The 23,256-nt window shown below is 37.7% G+C and overlaps 1 protein-coding gene across 1 annotated transcript in view; it reads left to right on the top strand.

Annotated features, from left to right (window-relative positions):
* The window catches only part of LOC139748084 (choline-phosphate cytidylyltransferase B-like), a 45,152-nt gene that overhangs the window by 15,554 nt on the left and 6,342 nt on the right, over window positions 1-23,256 (top strand). The window contains exons 3-8 of the mRNA XM_071660695.1: window positions 4,768-4,845; window positions 10,033-10,092; window positions 13,042-13,267; window positions 17,264-17,415; window positions 18,913-19,050; window positions 22,439-22,752. Coding sequence (XP_071516796.1) covers window positions 4,768-4,845; window positions 10,033-10,092; window positions 13,042-13,267; window positions 17,264-17,415; window positions 18,913-19,050; window positions 22,439-22,752 — 968 coding nt within the window. The remainder of the gene's footprint in view (window positions 1-4,767; window positions 4,846-10,032; window positions 10,093-13,041; window positions 13,268-17,263; window positions 17,416-18,912; window positions 19,051-22,438; window positions 22,753-23,256) is intronic.

A 23,256-nucleotide genomic window follows, 5' to 3' on the forward strand; every position in this document is an offset into this window, starting at 1 on the left:
GAAACTTTTTCGCACCTTGATATGAAACCCATAGAACAACATGTTTTCCATCATTTTTGATGACATTATCATGTATATCTATATATTTATTCTGTCTATATTTCTGATGCCTGTTCCCTCCTGGAACTTCTTCAAAGTGGTGGCCTTAGCAATAGAGTCTCCATAATTAGTGAACTCCAGTGCTGCCTCTTTACCAAACTTTAGTGCATCACCCTTAATAGGCTACTAACAGAAGGCAGGTTTTGTGCAGAGTTTGCTGAGGCTTTTACCCATTGTTCCTACTGACTTCTTTTACTCAATGTACATTACGTACAATATGTATAGGGAAATCACTGCTGGACTTGTCCTTGTTTATATAGGATGTTCGAGTGTAAAGTGGCCTTGACACATGGTTGTTCATGGATTTTGGACTGTGGCATGTTACAGCTTATCAATGATGATGACATGTTGTCGCCTTTATCGCCACTGTACATCCTAATGTAAGGTGGAACCAATCACCTAGTATCATTTGGCTGCTGCCACCCACCATAGTAAGGAGTTAGTACCCATTGCTCTTTTAAGTTTATTTTCCCATCTGTTTCTTGGATTTGTTATTCATTTTAAACATGCAGAATTTTGATTGATAGTGTCTTATAACGTAAGTATATTTAAGGTATTCACGAAAGAAAGTTCAGTGAGAGTATCTTATATTACTGTATCATAAGTTTGGATGCAGAGTAAAAGATCTGCGAAGAGAATTAGCCATCTTTCCCTTGTTTTTCATCTTGCAGAATTAAGGCTTAGGATCCCAGTTTTGCATAAGTATATCATACAGTGGCTTATGAATGCATTTTTTTGTAGTCTTATGTGATTTGGAACGAATGGATAATTTGGATGTTTTAAAGTTGCTGAAATTTAGGGTTACGGCTGATGTGAGCAAGATATTCATCATTTACATAATAATGGTAATAGGAAAGAAATATAACGAATTTGTCAAAGATGCTATGGATGCTAGGTATTTCAGATCATAATTAGTGACGTGATAATGATACCAAAACCAATGTGATATTTTAGGATTTTTAATATATGATTCTTATACTTTCCTACATTGAAGTTAGACAACACGAGCTTAACTTCACATACTCGCTCAGGTTGCTTGGCGTTTGTGTTGTAAATATTAAACTGAAAGGATCCAGCTGAACATTTCCTGTGCTCTGTTTGTGTTGGGAAGTCCGTAGAGGACTTTTTTAGATATACATTGGAGAGTCTTCCTTTTTTTTCTGGAACTGATGGGAAAAGATGAAGAGGGAGGTAGCTTTCTGTAAGGCTGATGTTACACATGCCAAAGTTTTTCAACTGAAATGCAGATTTGGTGAGACTGTTAGAGGCAGTAGATACATGATACAAAGCCTTATGTCAAGAGCTTTTAAAACTTCACTAAAAGGTACTGAGAGATAAACATGTTAAAGAAGAGACTTATGATATTCAACACTCCTGTTCTTCAGTGTGGAAGTGGTTCCATTGCCTTTGTTTTGATGAAAACATTATTTTTAGCATGTAGAGTCATCATACATCATAGGTAGTACTGAAAACCATCTGCTTGAGGTTATTCTCTTAGAGGATAACCACCTTTGGTGAGGTCGTATCATAGGCGAGTGACAAATGGAAGTTCAGTCTCGTTGAGGTACTTCATGCTCCAAAGGAGGCTTTTCATTTCCATGCATGTGATTGTTGAAGGGCTTCTAGGCCCCATAAAAGGTGCTCTGGGGATTTACATAATAATAGTATAATCACACATATGGTTATTCAACTCATTGCAAAAATATTCTGGTGATTGATTGATTATTTATACAGATAAAGCATACATTTCTTTTTTCCATAAGCACATTTATATGGTGGTGTTATTAGGTGTAACGGGATAGACTAGAGACTGGATGTGAAATTGGCTAACCTTTTGTGTTAGTTTTACGGAGGGTGGTGTTCAGTATCTTTTATGTTAGGACATGCTGGTTGACTGTGTTGAATGAATATCTGTTGCCAAGAATGCTCTGCGAGCTTGTTTGGAGTGTTAATAGAGTGATTAAGACCTCTACTCTTTAGGTGCTTTCTGCTTTTCCTATTTCTCTCCTTGATGTCTAATCTTTTATTTCCCAGCATTCCACCCTCACCAAAGTGACATCCATCTCTCGTACATCATGACCTCATCTGTCCCTTTAGGTAATCTTTCCACACCTTAATGAATATCATCCTCTGTTATGAGTAGTTTTTTCATTCTTCTCTATCTCACCCTCCTTTGTCTCTTAGACTTTCTTTATGATCATCTAACGTCTCTTTGCCTTAGCTCCTTCCTTTAAGTTTTCTCTCTCAGTATGGGGTATTCAGTCTTGAAAGCATATGTAATGCCAGGAAGAAAAAAAAAAAGGCCTCTTTGCTTTGCTAAGGAGAGAATGAGGTGGTAGGTATCCCTTCTGTAATTTCTCCTATATAGGTTCTCCAACTCTTAATCATAAGACTGACTTTCACTGCAACAGTCTTAGTATCTAAGGTACATTCGACGTGCTGAATAATACGTATGAAATGGTATATAACTTAACAAAACATAGTTTAGTCACAAATGAATATGATTAATAAGGAATTTCCTCATTAACACATGTTCAAAGAGTAATTACATCTTCAAAAATGTTTACATAATATGACGGTGCATATATTGCAAAGATCTTAGCATCTCTTTATAGCCTGACCAATGTATAGAAAGAAATTAGGCTTTAGCATCTGAAAGCATTGCTTGGGATGTCACGACAAGTATTGATAGCTATATTATACCTTGCGGCAGTAGCGACTGATTCAAGAATTTTAACTGAATAAGCACTGGATGCACAGAGGAAATGACCAGTTTGCATATGAACTGTAGCTGTGAAATGAGTAATGGTTTTCTTCCAAGGTTCAGCATATATTAGGGACTAGATGATTTGCAAGCACTAGGTTGTATTCTTTTTGGTGTAATTACCACTCTCAGGAGTAGCTCTTTTTTTTTTTTTTTTTTTTTTTTTTTTTTTTTTTTTTTGCCGCTGTCTCCCGCGTTTGCGAGGTAGCGCAAGGAAACAGATGAAAGAAATGGCCCAACCCACCCCCATACACATGCCTTGATTCAATCCACTGACAGCACGTCAACCCCGGTATACCACATCGCTCCAATTCACTCTATTCTTTGCCCTCCTTTCACCCTCCTGCATGTTCAGGCCCCGATCACACAAAATCTTTTTCACTCCATCTTTCCACCTCCAATTTGGTCTCCCTCTTCTCCTCGTTCCCTCCACCTCCGACACATATATCCTCTTGGTCAATCTTTCCTCACTCATTCTCTCCATGTGACCAAACCATTTCAAAACACCCTCTTCTGCTCTCTCAACCACGCTCTTTTTATTTCCACACATCTCTCTTACCCTTACGTTACTTACTCGATCAAACCACCTCACACCACACATTGTCCTCAAACATCTCATTTCCAGTACATCCATCCTCCTGCGCACAACTCTATCCATAGTCCACGCCTCGCAACCATACAACATTGTTGGAACCACTAAGCCTTCAAACATACCCATTTTTGCTTTCCGAGATAATGTTCTCGACTTCCACACATTCTTCAAGGCTCCCAGAATTTTCGCCCCCTCCCCCACCCTATGATCCACTTCCGCTTCCATGGTTCCATCCGCTGCCAGATCCACTCCCAGATATCTAAAACACTTCACTTCCTCCAGTTTTTCTCCATTCAAACTCATCTCCCAATTGAATTGACCCTCAACCCTACTGTACCTGATAACCTTGCTCTTATTCACATTTACTCTTAACTTTCTTCTTTCACACACTTTACCAAACTCAGTCACCAGCTTCTGCAGCTCATTTATCTTTAGAATTTTAAGGATCATTTCATTTATAAAGAAAATTGATGTACAAACATCAAATTTTCTCTCTATATGTGCTTGACACAGCATGATGAACGGTAGTGCATTGAAAGAATAATGCTTTTTTCTTTCTGTAATTTGTGTCAAGGTTTCATTGTGGTTTTGATAACTCCGATAAGAAAGTTTCAGATTTCAGAGATTTGTCACTTTATTATCATTACCTTCTTTCTCATTTAATTTGCGTAGCTCAGATGCACAAAGACTTATTGTAGACAGTTGCATGCTCAATGTTTATGCCTGAGTGTAAATACACATACAATAGGAATGATTTTCTCCTAAGTAGGGACCTTATTCCTGAAACCAACTGACAAGAAATTGGAGAGTATACTTGTTAAGACTCTATCCTCAAAACCTTCATGATTTATTGTAGATTGTTAAGATTTTTGGCTGATTTTTGTGATTTTACTCCTTCTGTATAATCTTTTTCTCCATCTAGATTTTGATCGAGAGAATGTGTCTTCCTTACATGTTCAAAACAGGTTGATGGTGCAAGATTCCAAAAACTAATTGAACTGACTTTCACTCTAAAAGCTGCTAAAAGTTACATAGCTTATTAACATATATATATATATATTTAAGTAATGTTTAGCTGCAGTAGCTTAACTTGATCCCTTTAGAAAAGTATAGCTAACACATATGCCTTGTTCAGTCATAATAGTCATTTAGCTGAAGTAATCACTGTGAGTATTATTATCAGATCTTAGCTGAAGCAGTCACTGTGAGTATTATTATCAGATCTTTTCAGCGACTATTATTAACTCTTTTCTTCAGTTTTGATAGGGTAGCAGAAACAGGCTTCTCATTTCCAGTGGGTATTTTCTCACAGACTAAAGGAGAGAGTAAATCATCTGGCAGAATGAAGCGCTCTCATCGTCAGGCCTTCACGGCAGCTACTCGACCTGGGGTACGGTTCCTCATTTTTCTCCCACCTTTGAGTCATGAATGGGTCAAAATTATGAAGTAAATCAGATATGTGGGTGTGTAGATTTGTTGATGAAAAAGTTTGACCTCTTGAAAAATGTTAATGCTATAACTGGTCAAATTGTTTGAATAATGAAGTAGATGTGTAAATTTCGTGGCTAAATAGCTTGATCCCATGAAAAATGTGGGTGCTCTAGTTGCAAAGCCTCTTTGTAGAGAACGCACTAGTAGAAATAAAGTGAGCTTGTGCTTATATATGACAGATGTGTAATTTACTGCCTGCCTTTTCATCTCCAGTGTTGTCCCTTAGCTTTGGGGTTGTTTTTCGAGTGGAAATTGAAACAAGCATGAAAAAGATTTTATATTTGATCAAGGTCATCATTCAAAATACGTAAAGATTCTACATGTTTTACTCTCCTTTAAGGTGAAAAATTGTGATGATGTGCATAACATATAAGATGATTACTACTGACTAAGTACATATCCTCTTTGAGGGCACAACATTTTGCGTATACTGCATTGTGTTTACCGCTCATCATTCCTTCTGCCATTATTGTCATATACAGTTTAGAGACATTTGTTTTCCATTATAGGAAATTGTAGAAATGATTATACATGTACTCATGACTAGCTAAGAACAGTACTGAATTGAAAAATTTATGCTTTTGTATGCATTGTTCTATGTGTGGGTGTTTAAGAAACAATATTGTGGGAGTTTGACAAAGAAGTCATATTGGAGTTTGTGTTTTGTGTCTATCCACTTGCCTGTTTAACCTCTGTGTGAAAAAAGTTTTTTCGAGTGGGATTAACATGTATGCAAAAAAAGATTCTTGTACTGTGTAACTACCATAATGAGTGCCACTTTAAGATATGTATAACATGAGTGGGTTTTATAGCATTGTTCTGCTCCTGATGTATATAGCACTGCATTCTGAATCAAGCACGATTAAATGCATCCATTTCTTGGTTTTTATTTGTTGTCAATCAGATCCTGCGATCTTCATTTATTTTAACTTTCCTTATGGGAGTTTTAAAAAATTATGCACGCGAGATCTTTAGATTGCATTTCGATAACTAGGTCCAGGTATTGTGTGTGTCTCAGGAACACGGCATTCATAATATTTACAAAGATATTTTATGCAGCCCTTTAAGTATAATGAAAGATATGGCAAGGACAACAGTGATGGTATCCATTACCTCTGCAGTCACTGTAAAGCAGGATGTACAAGTATGTGAAGGTGATATGTAATCTGGAAATGGCACCTTATGGTATGGGTGATCTTCCCCATCTCCTTTCTCGTCTGTATTTAGCTGTTTTTGTTGGAAGTGACATTACGCTATTCAAGGAAATTTATTATATAATTTTGGGTTTTCTGTTTCCTGCTTTACCCTCCTCTCTCTTTTTAAAAACTTTTTTCGTATTGAGGATAACTGCTGTAGGGTTTTCAACTGTGTTCCGAGAATTGTAAGGAGACTGTTGTGACCAGTGAGTCAGCTAACAGGATGAATTGGTTATTTCTAATTGAAGGTTACTGACTGGCAGGGGAGATCTGGATGAAACTTAAGGCTGCATTTAGTGAAAGGTGGTTAGTAGGTTGGAACATGGACTCCCGTAGTGTAGTGGTTAGTGCTCCTGACTGTGACGCATTCATGGATCGCCAAGGGTCAAGTGCATTGGTTCGAATCCTGGTTACAGCAGTCAGTCCACAGTCAACCCAGCTGTTCACATCCACCCTTACGGATTGGTCAATAAAATGGGTACCTGGCTCAGACTAGGGTATATATATGTGAATATATTGATGGGATGGTCTTGATTAGGGCCTCATGTGCCTGTGCCGTCTCAGCTAACATAAAAACAAAATGGGTAGTGGTAGTTAGTAGGAACCTTAGATAGGAGCCTCTGGAAACTGCCCTGGAGTTGCCCTCTGCCAGTCGCCTGTTAAGGGGGAGGCACTAAAGGCTAAGAAGCAACATTGGAGTTCACTGGTAACAGGGACTCTTTTGCTGTGGCCACGTGTGTGTAAATATATCCATATCTGTAGGTACATGTGTCTCCACCTGCTAAACTTTATCACTGTACTGTGTTTAACTGTTTTTAAGATGCTTTTCAGACAGTCATGAATCTTTGCTAGGTATAGTATATGTATGAGTACTGCAATGTCATCCTGAAAGAAGGCTGCAGTGATCCAAATTTTTTATTTTAGTGATTTTTAGTTTAAGTCTGAACCTGTGTTTAAGGTATCCGTATTCTCTAAGCACATTGATAGTGATTTTAAGGAAAACATACAGGTATCTCATGTTGTGTAAACTTTGTTTTGGACTTGACCTCCCAGACAATTAAGAAAAATATTTTTATCAGTAGATTTTTTTTTCCTTCTTTGCCTCTAGTTTTCCCATACTTTATTCTTTCTGATGTAAGCTTAATATGTACATATATATCTGGTTGAAAATAAAGAGTGATTTGTTTGCTGATTGATAGTGTAATTATTATGGATTTTCAGCAAAACTTTTAGCATTGGTGTAGAGGTTGTTCAGTAGCCAAAGTTTATGGGAAAGGTTCTGCATCTGTCTCCTTACCTGAGGTGATAGGAAAGTTGCACATGATAAAGAGATTAGAAAAGGCTACATGGCAGAGAGAATCAGAGTGCATGTGCAGGCTTCAGTTGAAAAATTACGCTAAGAGAAGCGATGAGGGGACTCACTACCTGAAAGCTTACTAGAATGTAAACCAGTGCTTCAGTGTACTGCTGTGAAATATGCTCTCACTTCTGACTTTAAGTATGCATACATGTAAACAAGCACATATCGTAGATTATATGGGTGTGGTATATACATATATATGTGTAGTTGTAGTTATGATTAAATTATTTATTTTGCACATTTTTTAGATTCATTGCTGTGCATTTACATTTATTAGTTCTTTCTCTTCAGGTTCTGTCTGTCTCGTGAGCTATGAGAAATTCTCTAGGATCCCTGAGGGGGATAAAAACATTTAGCCTCTGCCTTTTGGTGAGGTTTACATGTTTTATCCCTTGCTCACCACTTTTTGCTATTTGCAGCCTTCAACTTGGTATGGTCCTCCCTACCAATGAGTAATCTAAACTTGGCGATGACATCATCACGTTGCTAGCTCTTTTAAGTCATGTTGTTTGGCTCACAATGATTCTCGGGATCCCTGGATGGCAAATAGTGAATATTTTAGCTTCACAGTCATGTAGGGATTAAGTGCTGCTTCCAGTTTGGAAATCTTTTTGTTAATTATCCATTTCTGATGCTGTTTTTGGTCTTACATGGTCTTTTTCTACATGCAGCAGCTCACGAATGATTGAATATTATCACAACTTCACCATTATGAATGATTATGTTGAGATAGGTGCTACTGCCAGTGTGGAAATCTTTATGAAATTCATCCAAGGTGTGACCCTGTTTTTGGCCTAACATAGTCTTTTTCTAAATACATATGTTTGTAAATTATCGCTCCATGATATTGTGTTTTTTCTTATGGTAACATTATCACTATGGAACAGTGAAATATATGTAATATATAGTGCAAGCCAGGGCATGTGAGAGTTTTGTGGGGCCTGGATGTGGAGAGGGAGCTGTGGCTTTGGTGCATTATACATGACAGCTAGAGACTGTGAGAACGAATGTGGCCTTTGTTGTCTTTTCCTAGCGCTACCTCGCACGTTTGTGGGGGAAGGGGGTTGTCATTTCATGTGTGGCGGGGTGGCGACGGGAATGAATAAAGGCAGCAAGTATGAATTATGTACGTGTATATATGTATATGTCTGTGGATGTATATATATATGTATACGTTAAAATGTATAGGTATGTATATGTGCGTGTGTGGATGTGTATGGATATACACGTGTATGTGGGTGGGTTGGGCCACTCTTTCATCTGTTTCCTTGCGATACCTCGCTAATTCGGGATACAACGACAAAGTATGATATATAATGCGAGCCAGGCATAGATTGGCATATGATATGAAATGTATTTATTATATGACATTCGATGAATTCTGATAGACAGTATGATGCAAGTCAATAACCATACCCTGGAGGATACATGGTCCCCTGCTGCTCAGTCAGCAGCCACCACAGTTCACATCGTAATTCACTTAAAGTGTCATGATATTTTTAGTTGGACAGTCACATTTGTTTTCCTTAGCTCTATGGAAAAAATCTGTTTTGGGCCTTCAGAGTTCAGAATTTTAGGTGAAGTTGCAGCCACTATAGGAATCAAAATACTTTTTACACATTATAATCATCACTTTCACTTGATGCATAGGGCTCTTAGGCACCAAAGATGATATAAAACAGACTCGCATAAATGCAATATAAGTGATTACTAGATTAGATGTTAAATTACTCTGATGTTGAACATAGACCTTTCATGACACTGGGTTTGCCTTCTTCAAGGCAGAGGTTTGTCAGCGTGCTGCATGATACTTAAAGTTGGCTGTTTTTGTCGTAGTGTTGTGCTGGTTTATAAGTTTTTCTGTTATCTTCTTCTATTTTGGTGTGCTAGACGTCTTAGTACATGTGACCGACCACCGAGAGAAAGATGAGTTTTGATGAATGAAGACTGTTTCCCTTTGAGGCTGTGTCTTATGAAGAATTTTTTGGGTTGCTGTGTCCTGCTTTACCTTTGTCTCTCTTTTGAAAATCTTTTCTCGTAACTGCCATTGGATTTTCATCTGTGCTCAGAGAATTATGAGGTGACCTCTGTGACTAGTGAGTTAGCGAGCATGATAATGATGTCATTTCCAATTGGACGTTGCTGACTAGCAGGGGTTTACCTGCACCAAGCTTAAAGCTCGAACTGCTGAAATGTGGTTTGTGTGGACTGAGAGGTGTAAACTTCACCAGAAGGTTTCTAATCCCCAGGGAGCTTAGAGATAGTTTTTTCCTTTCAAAACTCACCTTTTTCTCTTTCAATCATTCAATGTGCTTTCTAGACTCTTTAACGTTATCTTTTTGTCATATTTCTTTCAAGCTTACTTTGTTTTTAATATCTTCCATTCAACTTTTTCTTGAAATAATTATGGTCATGATTACAATCATTTTATGTTGCATACATTTCACCATCACATATTAACTGCTTATGTTGAGATTAAGTTGTGTAAGGTATTACTTGGTTGTATATTTGATGCTTAGCCTTCCAATAGGAGTGGAGGGAACCTGATATTATTACCCGAGAATCTCTAGCCAAGCTTTGTGACGAAATGGTAAGCATTCCCCAGTATCTGTCAGTCTATACTCACTTTTAGCTTGTTATCAGTAAGACTGCCATCCATGTTTCAATGAGATGCTGCTTAGATATTAATCACATGCTGCATTGCTGATTATGTTTAACAGACTCCCCATGATTAAAAGGAAGATTTAACTGAGTTTCCTGTATAACTCCTGAAATGTGTCTGTGGACATGGCATTTTCTTTGTGTGAGGAAGTAACCCATTAACTGGAGTTGTTTCAAATAGGTATTGTGTATGTATTTTTGCTTCTGAGCATTGATTTTAGTATGGACTTACCAATATAGATAATAGAACATAAGGGAGTAACAACAGTATTTTAGTATTTGAAGCTAACAAATGTTTTTTTTTTTTCATAAATAAAAGATGTTTAATGAATGTGTACTTATTGTGTTTAGTGTATTGTGACTAACTACATTTGCTTTTAATCATAAGGAAAAGTATTTGAAGAAGCATACATGACTGAATAGCTAATATTTTATAAACAGTCTCAGAAAGACACCCTTGGCCACTCTTAATTAGATGTGAACTGAGCTCTTTGCATGACCATGTAGGGAAAGTGGGCTCTGTACAGCTTCGACTCACAAATCTGGACTTTAGTTTCAGTGTAGTGCAACTTTCTATTATAATTCATATTTAGGAAAAGGATATGTATTGTAGTAATCTGTGTTTAGTCTCAGAAGTTTAGGAACTTAATCTACCATAAAAGAAGATGGGAACTTTTCAGGGGTAGGTTAGAGAAACAGAAGATTATTTCTGTTGCTCAGTTTCTGTCCAATTAGTAAGTTAAAGATGTATATGAATAATATAGAATCTAGAAGATTTTTAGTTGTATAACCTTAGGACCTCTTTTATGAGGGTTCTTCAGCTTCATGGCTGTATGTAATTAGTTGTAATGACTATATATACTTAGATAAGGAAGGCCCTCAACCTTTTTATACTCCTTTTCATTCATTGACGATGATACAGGCTCAGCAAAGATGACTTTTCAGTCATAACTTTACCTCATGCGGTTGGAAACCTGTAACACGTATGTTACGTTGAAAATTGAATGGAAAGAGCGGTCACTGTGTGTGAGGACAAAATGGGCATGTTTGTCAGTCGGTAGTTCTGATGGTGTTGTATGAGTTGTTGCCAATGAAAGTGAAAAGAGAAAGTATGGTCATTACATGAAGGAAGGTGTGTGAATGATTAGGAGATGCGAGTGATTAGGTGTGCAAGTGGCAGGATGTCAAGAAGAAGGTGCAGGGGCTGGGAAAAAGGGCAAATGAGTGTTAGGGTAAGTAAACATCTACAGATTTCAGGGAGAATAAGAAGATGTTCTGGTAGGAACCTGATAGCATGAGGAGAATAAGAAAACACATGGAAGAATTAATGAAGGGGGTAGTTGGGGAAGTGGTTACAGGCAGAGATGGAGTGAGTATTAAAAAGGACTGTTGAATGTGTTTGAGATAAGCTAGCTGATGTGAAATGTTTTGGATGATGAGGTGTGTGAAGTGAGAGAAGAATGGTTGATGGTTTAGTGAAAACAGAAAGGTTAATGAAGCCCCAGTGTAAGTTGAAGCTTGGTAAAGCATCTGGAGTGGATGGGATTGATTGGTTGACTAAGATTTTCAAAGTGTGTTCGGCTCATGGTGAGTTGCCCTTATAATCACATCATATAAAGGCAAGTAGGGCACAAATAATTGTTCAGATTACGGTGGTGTTCGTTCCTTGAGTGTACCTGGTGAGTTGCATGGATGAGTTGTGATTAAGAGGATGGTGGTGTGCACAGAACATCAAGTTCAGGGGGAACAGTGTGGTTTCAGGAGTTGTAGAGGATATGTGGATCAGGAGGTTGCTGTGAAAACTTTAGTGGCCAGCTTCCTCTACAGACAACTCAGCCATTTCACTCTAAACTGTACATAAAATCTTCATGAATATAGCATACATCTCTTTTTGTTACATCTCTGTCATTATCCTCATAAACATAATTTGATTTATATGTCCTTTACCTTTGCCTAAAACCTCTCTTTCCTTCATTCAACCATTGCAGTTTTTTCTTCACTCTTTTATGAACAAAATTCCCTTGCAGCATCCAAATATACTCAGTCAACTGATTCCTGTATAGGTTTTCCACTTATTCTTGCTGATCTTTTATTTGTACAAAATACAAAAAGCCTTGTCTGGTCATCTGGCACTCTCCCACTATTTTATGAACACGTATTTTGTGCATCCTTTCTGTCTCCAATAAACTCCCCAAATTTTCACTCCACTATACTTTACCTCTCTTTTCCAGTCTATATCTACAGTACTGCACAGCTTTGTGGTAGCTTGCAATAGTGTTCTCTTGAATGGCCTCCAGATCACTTCGGCTCTATCTTAAATTGTTTCACCGAATTCTCCGATTGTCTCACTTAACTTGTAGAAGTTCCTTGTTTTTTATTTGTCACTCTCTCTAGATTTAGTCGTCTGTTTTTCTCATTCACATCTGCAAGAAAATCTAGACACAAATTAATTTTAGATTTTTTTCTTTGTTGTAGCCATGATTGCAGTGTATGTGCAAAGAATCATTTACTAGAGCTAATCTATTGTGTATTACTCTTCTGTGATGTAACACTTTTTTAGCCCCTTAAAGTTAATGTGGGTAGATAAAGTTGAATTCAGTGCTTGATATTTTGACTTGAATTTGCAAATAGAAAATCATCATGCTGGCTAGGTTTTTTTTATCAGATATGATTCACATTGCGTTTTCCTCCTAGGTCCAGCTTTTTTTCTCATTGACACATGATTCTCAATTGAATTATATTGAAGACAAATATAAAATTTTTATTTGATATCTATGGCATCATTACTTTCAATAGAAAGAAAGATTCAGTATACAAAATGAATTCCAAGAACTAGGCAAAGCTCAGCACTGTAAGTCTTTTATGGTTTAACTTTCAGACCATTTGTAAGCCAGCTCCTTTTACGGATGATGAAGAAGCTGTACGAGAGAGAAATGCCTGTGATTACAAACAAAAAATTACTCTGGATATGGCAAGAGCTGGAAACGCACCAAGACTTATCAGAGTTTATGCCGATGGCATTTATGACCTCTTCCATCAGGGGCATGCTCGGCAACTTATGCAGGCAAAGAACTTATTTCCCAATATTTACCTAATTGTAGGAGGTGAGTATTGTGAAGTTTCACTTTTATACATTTAGAACATCAAAAACCCTAAATTCATGGGCCCTGTTAGTGCAGACTTGGGATTTTTTATGAACAGTTTTGTATGAGCTGATTGCGATCTGGACATAACGTAACCTTAACTGCATATCCTGTATAACCAATGCTAGTTCTAAGTGCCCTTTGTTTATATTATATGTAAGTGTAAACTATGTTAAACATTTAATTCGTTAACTGCAGCTATTTTAATGCTATCAATATAACGTTTGCCCTCAGCCACTCTTAAGCTGTCATGCATGTTGTACTGAAACCAGAGACTGTCATCCGTCACACACTACTCTGCTATTTACCTTGACCATTTCACATACCCTGATTCAGTCCATTAACAGCACATTTCTTCCCCCCATATACCACATTCATTCAGATCATTGTCTCAAGCATTTCTTTATTACAAGGAAGTGCCTATGTAATTTGAGCATTCACTTTTGTCCCCCTTGACTTTATATAAGGGTAGCATACATTCATTCTGCCCATCCTCAGACACCTCACCTTATGCCATACAAACATTTAAATAACATATGAACTTATTAAGAGCTCTCTCACCCCCCTATTATCTGCTGTCCCATCCGCTTCCATTACTTTGCCATACTTAAAACACATGCATGGCATTTGCTGCCACCTCACTCTTTATCATACCATTCATCATACTTCTCTCACGCCACATGCCACCTTGTCCCACACACCACATCCATTAACTTATCATTAAACACATTCAGCATTCCCTCAAAATTCTCGTTATATTTCACCTCCTCTCTGCCTCATTTGCTTTGTTTTTTCACTTTCACATACGTTGTTCATCTCTTTCCAAAACATTTTCTGATTTTCTCTCAAGTTCATCTGTATTTGTTTACCTCATTTCTAGAGCATGTACCCTCTTTTTCAGCATTCATACCTTTTTTTAATGACCTCCACTGCTTTCTCCTGACTCCTCCCAGTCACTCACACATGTGTGTAGATGCTTTCCATATGACTCCCTTTTTCCTTTCACAATGATTTTACATCTCACCCCATCGCTTACTACCTGTTCTCATACATCCACCTTCCAGACATCACACACTCGACCTGCACATATAAGCACTGTGTCCCTAAATACCATACCACTCTGCTTCCAGTTCTCGAGTTTCACTTTCCTCCTTCCCATGCCATTCATCATTCTATTTTTCTTTTCCACGCTCACTTGCTTTCACCACTTAATTGTGCTCTGATGCATCCTGTAGATCAAAATCTTATCAAGACTCTTATCAAAACATAAGTGTGTAGATTTTACTAATGTCCTGGACATGTTGGTATTAGAGGTAATGAAATAGCAGATACTGAGGCTACCGCAGTTTTACGTAACAGTTTGTATATGAGAGCTGTACCTCACAGTGATATTATGAGTAGAATAGATAATCATGTTGTATGGAAGTGGCGAGAATCAAACAATGGAAGATAAAGGCATTGAAGTTGGGCATCCTCCCCCAACAGGAATCCCCATTTGAGACAATTCTTGTTTGTGAAGGACTGGTTACACTTTGTTCTTCTGTGATCTCTGTTCTTTTAATGTAAGTCTCTGATGACAGGTTAAGGATGATGTGAACTCCCAGTTCCATTTCATTCACAGAGTTCTAAAGCTTATTTCCTGCTAGGGGTAATGATATTGAGGTCATCTTTCACTCTGTCCCATCCTCATTACCTTACATTTTCTTGGGTTGAATTTCATCAGTGTGTCAGACAAACTTTGGTGTCTGTTTTGTTCCCTTGTAAGTATATGCAATCGTGCTTGCTTTTCACTTCCTACTTGACCTTTGTGTCTTCTGCAACCATATTCAGGTAAAAGTCTATACCTTCAGGCAAGACATTCACTTAAATCAGGAAGAGTAAAGGTCGTAGAACAGAACCTGGAGCACTCCTGTGGTGTGTGTGTATGTGTGTGTGGCTTTCTGTCCAAATGTTTGTGTTTGAGTCATGTATATGATTACCGTTTGTATTTAGAGGGGAGAGAGTTTTGCACTCCTTTTGTCTCTTCGCTAAGTTTTGTACATACACTTTGCTCTAACTGTTCATGGACTCACTAAGTACAGTTTCACTTATGCCTGTTTTATATATTGACACCTGTTTAAGAAGACACTGGGTGGGTTTCTCTTGCATGCTCCACAGCCAGAGCCCGGAGAAACATCTCAGGCTTCATTGCTTCTTTTGATTCTGGACCCCATGAGCTTGTCCTCTCTTTCTCTCATATTCAATATTTTCTTCGTGTTAGAATATTTCAGTAAGCTGTCCTTGTTTTTACTTGTACTGCATTTTGAATTTTACTCAGTTTCTGCTCTACTGCAGTAGCATACAGCATTTCAGTCATAACACAGGAGCCCAAGACTTACTTTCCTCAAAATAACATTGTCGTGATTGAGGAAATAGTTAATACAGAATGGCAGAGGTGTGATAGAGGAAACAGTTAATACAGAATGACCGAGGCATTTTTCTCTGTGAATTATTCATATTAGTAGAGTACAGCAGTATGGACAAACCACTGAATGATCTGTGGAGCATGGCTTTAGAATGGTGTCTTTGTTTTTAATGTATTCCACCTGACAGCAAAAGAGTGGATGTCAGTTAATAGGGCCATTCTTTCGTCTTCCCGGTTCTACCTTGCTAATTTGAGAAATGGTGATCAGGTATGAAAAAATTGAAACATATGTAAATGGTACGTATGGAAAGTGTGTGATGCCCTTGGAAAAACAAAAATAGTTTGTAATGGTATTAGGTGTATGCAGAAAGAAATCACCATATGAAAAACCATAACTTTCGTGAACGTACATAGGTAATTAGCGTTCATACTTCCAGCTCAGATCCTCTGCTTTCTACTCATCACTATACCACATCAACACATATTTTTAGTAATATGTTGCATACCCATATATCGTAAGGATTTTTGTTTTCTTACTGAGAAGGGTAATTTCTAGGGAATTGTACTGTTTCAAGTTTAATAACCACTGGATTAAGACTATTATATTTTTTATACTTTCAGTGTTGCACATATTTTGTTCTTTCAATATGTTTATTCTTTGTGGCATACATAAAGTAGTCTTTTTTTATCATAGCAAAGTGTAGTTGTTTTCATATTTTATTATGTCACTTCTATAGCACAGTAGATGTTTGAAAATCTTTATATTTGACATCATTGTCCATCCAACCATTTGCCCATATGTCTTTCCATTGTCCTTCTGTCTTCTGTCGATCTAAATCGGATAAATGTACTCATGAACTGTGTGTTTTTTCTTCGTGTCTAGAAAATTGAATGGCATGAGACCTCTGGTTTAGATTTTGCCAGTGATACCACTTAAAAAAAGACTTAACCTGTAATGTATCCTGCTTCATAATGTGAGAAAAATTTGATCTTCAGCCATTCAACTCTATGTAGCTCCTTCCCAGCACCAAAAAAATTGAATGATATAAGACCCATAATCCTAGTTTGATTATTATGCCACATACTCCCACCACTCCTGTTTCAGGATTAGTGCTACTCATTCCCTTGCTCTTGTCCTCTCACCAACCCCTGACTTTACTCCCGAACATTCCCAAACCACTCTTCCCCTTTACCCTTGAGCTTTGTTTCACTCACAGCCAAAACATCCAGGTACCTTTCCCCAAATATACTACCTATCTCTCCTTTTTTCTCATCTTGGTTACATCCACACATATTTGGACACCCCAGTGTGAGCCTTCGAGGAAGATGAGCACTCCCTGCATGACTCCTTTTTCTGTTTCCCCTTTTAGAAAGTTAAAATACAGGGAGGGGAGGGTTTCTAGCCCCCCTGCTCCCATCCCCTTTAGTCGCCTTCTAAGACACTTGAGGAATGTGTGGGAAGTATTCTTTCTCCCCTACCCCCAGGGATAATCTGTTATTGCGTGCTATTATAAGTTATTGCCTGCGTATTATTTACAAGTGATTTCTTTCAGTAACCTCTGATAAGCTTACCCATGAACGCAAGGGACGAACGGTAATGACTGAAGATGAACGTTATGAGGCTGTGCGACACTGCCGCTATGTTGATGAGGTTTTACCAGAGGCTCCATGGTATCTAGAAGATGATTTTTTGGAAAAAAATAAGGTATTGTGGATTATATATTTATACATATATACATGATGCAGACACATAGAAGATAGAGTAGACAAGAGCACAGGCTGAATTATTTTTAGTAAGAAGGAATGTGATAGCTTGAGAGGGCGATATTTGTCAGATCTTATGATACTTTTTTGCAAGTTAGACTTGTAGTGTAAGTAGTATAAGGCTAAGAATGTGAATGAAAAACCAGGAACGATGAAAGTAGAAAAATCAAAGAATGAAGGTGTGAAACTTGACTGGCAGAAGTCGAATATAAAGCTGAGAGGATCCAAAACAGTGTAATGTGAGGTTGAGGTGATGTGGAGGCAGTTTAAGAATGCATTTGATCACAAGTTGCATGGTAAATATGCAGCACGCCTGTAAAAATTGTAGAAAGAGACCCATAGGATGATGAAGATTTTAAAAAGTTAGCAGAGGAGAAAAAAAGAGTTTGAGTGGAGAAGCTTCATCTGTTCGAAAATTGCATTGAATTAAAGATTAAGAATGTATGATATGAACCCCTTTATCAAAAAGTTAAAAGGATGTTGTATATGAATCAAAGGAAAGAAAATGAGGGCCTTGGGAGAAAAATGAATGAGAATAGAAAAACAAACTATTCTTGAAGGATGTAAATAAATGTATAAGAGACGTATGTGTAAAGCTTGTGTGTGTTAGATGTGTCAGAGAATGTTAATGACAAGGAATGAAGTATGTAAGAGGTGGAGAGAGTGTTTTAATCCTTTAAATCTATATCTTTATGATGTGTAGGTTATCTTCAGAGACTAGCTGCCATACATATGCCATAATTTCTCAATTTATCTACCTGCATAGGAAGGAACCAGTACTTGTTAGAGGCATACGTAGATGACCTTTGTCACTTGCAACTCTATTTATCAACAGAATATTTCTTAAGATTCCCCAGTCTTATGGTAGGAAGACATTACATGAGCCTCCATGTAACCCCTACACTGTTGCTTTGCAATGTAGATAGGCAGAATCTTTTGGGGTATGGATGGCAGTGAGAGCCGTCTTTCTTATTTCAGCATATTGGCATGAAAAGTGATTTTAAAAATATTAGAGGGATGAAAATGATAAGATTTTTCCTTCCTTACACTTCAACAACCTATGTGCACAGATTCCCATACTCTCAACAAATGCAACTCTGACAAAACATTTTTTTTTTTTTTTTTTTTTTTTTTTTCAAACTATTCGCCATTTCCCGCGTTAGCGAGGTAGCGTTAAGAACAGAGGACTGGGCCATTGAGGGGAATATCCTCACCGGGCCCCCTTCTCTGTTCCTTCTTTTGGAAAATTAAAAAAATTGAGAGGGGAGGATTTCCAGCCCCCCGCTCCCTCCCCTTTAGTCGCCTTCTAAGACACTTGAGGAATGTGTGGGAAGTATTCTTTCTCCCCTACCCCCAGGGATAATCTGTTATTGCGTGCTATTATAAGTTATTGCCTGGTATTATTTACAAGTGATTTCTTTCAGTAACCTCTGATAAGCTTACCCATGAACGCAAGGGACGAACGGTAATGACTGAAGATGAACGTTATGAGGCTGTGCGACACTGCCGCTATGTTGATGAGGTTTTACCAGAGGCTCCATGGTATCTAGAAGATGATTTTTTGGAAAAAAATAAGGTATTGTGGATTATATATTTATACATATATACATGATGCAGACACATAGAAGATAGAGTAGACAAGAGCACAGCTGAATTATTTTTAGTAAGAAGGAATGTAATAGCTTGAGAGGGCGATATTTGTCAGATCTTATGATACTTTTTTGCAAGTTAGACTTGTAGTGTAAGTAGTATAAGATTAAGAATGTATGATATGAACCCCTTTATCAAAAAGTTAAAAGGATGTTGTATATGAATCAAAGGAAAGAAAATGAGGGCCTTGGGAGAAAAATGAATGAGAATAGAAAAACAAACTATTCTTGAAGGATGTAAATGAAAGTATAAGAGAGGTATGTGTAAAGCTTGTGTGTGTTAGATGTGTCAGAGAATGTTAATGACAAGGAATGAAGTATGTAAGAGGTGGAGAGAGTGTTTTAATCCTTTAAATCTATATCTTTATGATGTGTAGGTTATCTTCAGAGACTAGCTGCCATACATATGCCATAATTTCTCAATTTATCTACCTGCATAGGAAGGAACCAGTACTTGTTAGAGGCATACGTAGATGACCTTTGTCACTTGCAACTCTATTTACCAACAGAATATTTAAGATTCCCCAGTCTTATGGTAGGAAGACATTACATGAGCTTCCATGCAACCCCTACGCTGTTGCTTTGCAGTGTAGATAGGCAGAATCTTTTGGGGTATGGATGACAGTGAGAGCTGCCTTTCTTATTTCAGCATATTGGCATGAAAAGTGATTTCAAAAATGATATTAGAGGAAGAAAATGATAAGCTTTTTCCTTCCTTACACTTCAACAACCTATATGCACAGATTCCCCAACTCTCAACTAATGCAACTCTGACAAAACATTTTTTTTTTTTTTTTTTTTTTTTTTTTTTTTTTTTTTTTTCCAGTAGTAATGTGTGTGTAATTACCTATTTGTACTTTACTTTTTTAGGGGGACAGTTTTTCACTCCTGGGACCCTATCTTTCCAACCTTCCACCCATACAGATTTTGAAACTTCTCTGTACTGTCTACATTTACTTTTTCTTCGTGCAGTGGAGTCAATGCATCCACCAGTCTTACTCTACAAGAGTTCTTTTTTACATCTTTTTTAACATGTTATAATCTCCAAAGAGGATATGTGTGTCAGAAGTGGAGGGAACAGGTGTGGTATACAGAAATCGACATGATGTCACTGGATTGAAGCAGGGCACGTAAAGCACCCAGAGTAAACCATGGAAAGGTCTGTAGGGTATGGTAATGGACAGGGAGCTGTGGCTTCGGTGCATTACACATGACAGCTAGAGAAAGGATGTGAGTGGATGCACCCTTTCGTGGTCTGTTCCTTGTGCTACCTTGCTAGCATGGGGAAATGGCAATCCTTTCGGAAAAAAAATATATGAATATGTATGGATCATAGTGGAGTGCTTGAAGATTGGCAGAATGCATGTATAGTGTCATTGTATAAAGGCAAAGGGGATAAAGGTGTGTTCAAACTACAGAGGCATAAGTTTGTTGAGTATACCTGGAAAATTGTATGAGAGGCTATTGATTTAGAGGTTGAAGGCATGTACTGAGCACCAAATTGGGAGGAGCAGTGTGGTTTCAGAAGTGGTAGGGGATGTGTAGATCAGGTATTTGTTTTGAAGAATGTGTGTGAGAAACAAAAAAAAAACAGTGGATTTGTATGTAGCATTAATGGATCTGGAGAAGGCGTATGACAGGATTGTTAGAGATGCTTTGTGGAAGGTTTTAAGAATATATGGTGTGTCAGGTAAGCTGCTGGAAGCAGTGAGAAGTTTGGAAAGTGTGTGAAAGGAGAAAGTTGAGAGTAAATGTGAATGAGAGCAAGGTTATTAGGGTCAGCAAGGTTGAGGGACAACTTAGTTGGGATGTGAGTTTGAATGGAGATAAATTGGAGGAAGTGAAGCATTTTAGATATCTAGGAGTGGACTTAGGAGCAAATAGAACCATGGAAATGGAAGTGAGTCATAGGGTGGGGAAGGGGGTGAAGGTTTTGGAAGCAGTGAAGACTGTGTGGAAAGAGAACGTTCTCTCGGAAAATAGAAATGGGTATGTTTGAAGGAATGGGAGTTCCAACAAAATTATATGGTTGCAAGGCATGGGCTTTAGGTAGGGTTGTACAGAGGAGGGTGGATGTGTTGGAAATGAAATGTTTGAAGACAATATGTGGTGTGAGGTGGTTTGATTGGGTAAGTAGTGAAAAGATGAGAGAGATATATGGTATTAAAAAGAGTGTGGTTGAGAGAGTGGAAGTGGGTGTGTTGAAATGGTTTGAAGAGAATGAGTGAGGAAAGGTTGACAAAGAGGATATATGTGTCAGGTGGATGGAACAAGCTGGAGATCAAATTGGAGGTGGAAGGGTAGAGTGAAAAAGCTTTTGAGTGATTGGGGCCTTAACATGCAGGAGGATGAGAGGCATGCAAGAAATAGAGTGAATTGTAATGAGGGGGTATACCAGGGTTGACGTGTTGTCAGTGAACTGGACCAGGGCATGTGAAAGGTGTGGGGTAAACCATGGGAAGGTCTGTGGGGACTGGATATGGATTGGGAGTTGTGGTTTTAGTGCATTACACGTGACAGTGAGAGACTGAATGTGAATGAATTTGGCCTATTTTGTCTTTTTCTGGTGCTGCCTCACTGATGCAGGGGATGGCAATGCTGTTTACTGTGGGGCAGGGTGGTGCCAGGAATGGATGAAGGCAAGCAAGTATGAATGTGTATATATGCATGTGTATATATGCAGACCCTTCACTTCACCATGATGAGATATATGCAACAATCACCCCTGGAAAGAGAAAATAAAAACAGTGAGTACTTTCATTTATTACATCCTACCCTGTCTGAGGATGTAATAAACAAAAGTACTTAGCGTTTTTTTTTCTCTTTCCTGTGGTGATTGTTGCACATGTATATATATGTATATGGCTGTGTATGTGTATGTGTTTATGTTGATATTGATATGTATGTGTATGAGCATGTATGTATATATATATGTATATACATACATGCTCATACACATACATATAAATATAAGTGGATGGGTCTTTCTTCGTTTGTTTTCTGGCACTTCCTCGCTGACACGGGAAACGGTGATCAAGTATAATAAAGAATGAAATGATATTTTTAGACTTATCTGGTTGTGATTTTAACTTGGCAAATTAATAGATATTCACTCTTTGGCACTGCCTGCCTTAAGATATAAGCCCATTTTATGCCACAGCATATGTATATTTATTTTACTGTGCAGTTATGTTATAATTTTGTGTATTTCATTGATCCAAATTCTTGTTTTTATAAGCATATTCATATGTTTACATATTTACAGTATTTAGTATGTGTATTCAGCACAGAAGTGCTTGTTGTATGGCAATGTGAAATATGCTTGAATTTTTAATGATAATGTTTAACTTTTCTTACTATCAGGAAAAGAAGTACAGGCTTCAGAACAAAATAGATGACCTTAAAAAGAAAGGTAAAGAAATGATGGAAGACATAGAGGGTAAACGTAATGATCTCATTTTGAAGTGGGAAGAGAAAAGTCGTGAGTTTATTGATGCTTTCCTTATGCTCTTTGGCCGTGAAGGACGTCTAACTCAGTACTTGACTGAAAAGAAGGATTCTGTCATGAGTGCTCTGTCTCCTCCTTCATCCCCAAGAGCTCTAAGTCCTTCTTCAGAAGACTGCAGTAGGTTGGTATAACAGTCTTTTATTAATGTGTGAATGAAATACTGATGTTTGATTGAGTTAAGAGATTGCCCATTTAGACAAGGTTGAATATAGCTGGGGTTTTGGAGATGTGCAAATAGTCCCCCTAATAGAGATACAAGAATGTATTTTAAAAGATGTAGGATTTTTTTTACACGGGTATCATTGTTTCGACATTTGTTCATTATGACTTGTGTGGTCATTTCCTTTATTGTAATCATATTTTAACCTTCACTGAAACTTCTTCAAGCACAAGTAATAATATGTCTATAATCCTTTCATAATCCAGATTTAACCAAACCCAAATGAACTCAGACAAAACCAGCCCAACCTGACCCCTCACTCACAGTTAACTTTTTATACCAAATCTGACTAAAACTGGCCAAATTCTATGTAACCCTAATTACATAGGATAAAAGTGAGTGCTCAGATTACAGAGGTATAAGTCTGTTGAGTATTCCTGGGAAATTATATGAGAGGGTATTGAT

This window comes from Panulirus ornatus, chromosome 72 (assembly GCF_036320965.1).
Source record: "Panulirus ornatus isolate Po-2019 chromosome 72, ASM3632096v1, whole genome shotgun sequence".
Taxonomy (NCBI): domain Eukaryota; kingdom Metazoa; phylum Arthropoda; class Malacostraca; order Decapoda; family Palinuridae; genus Panulirus; species Panulirus ornatus.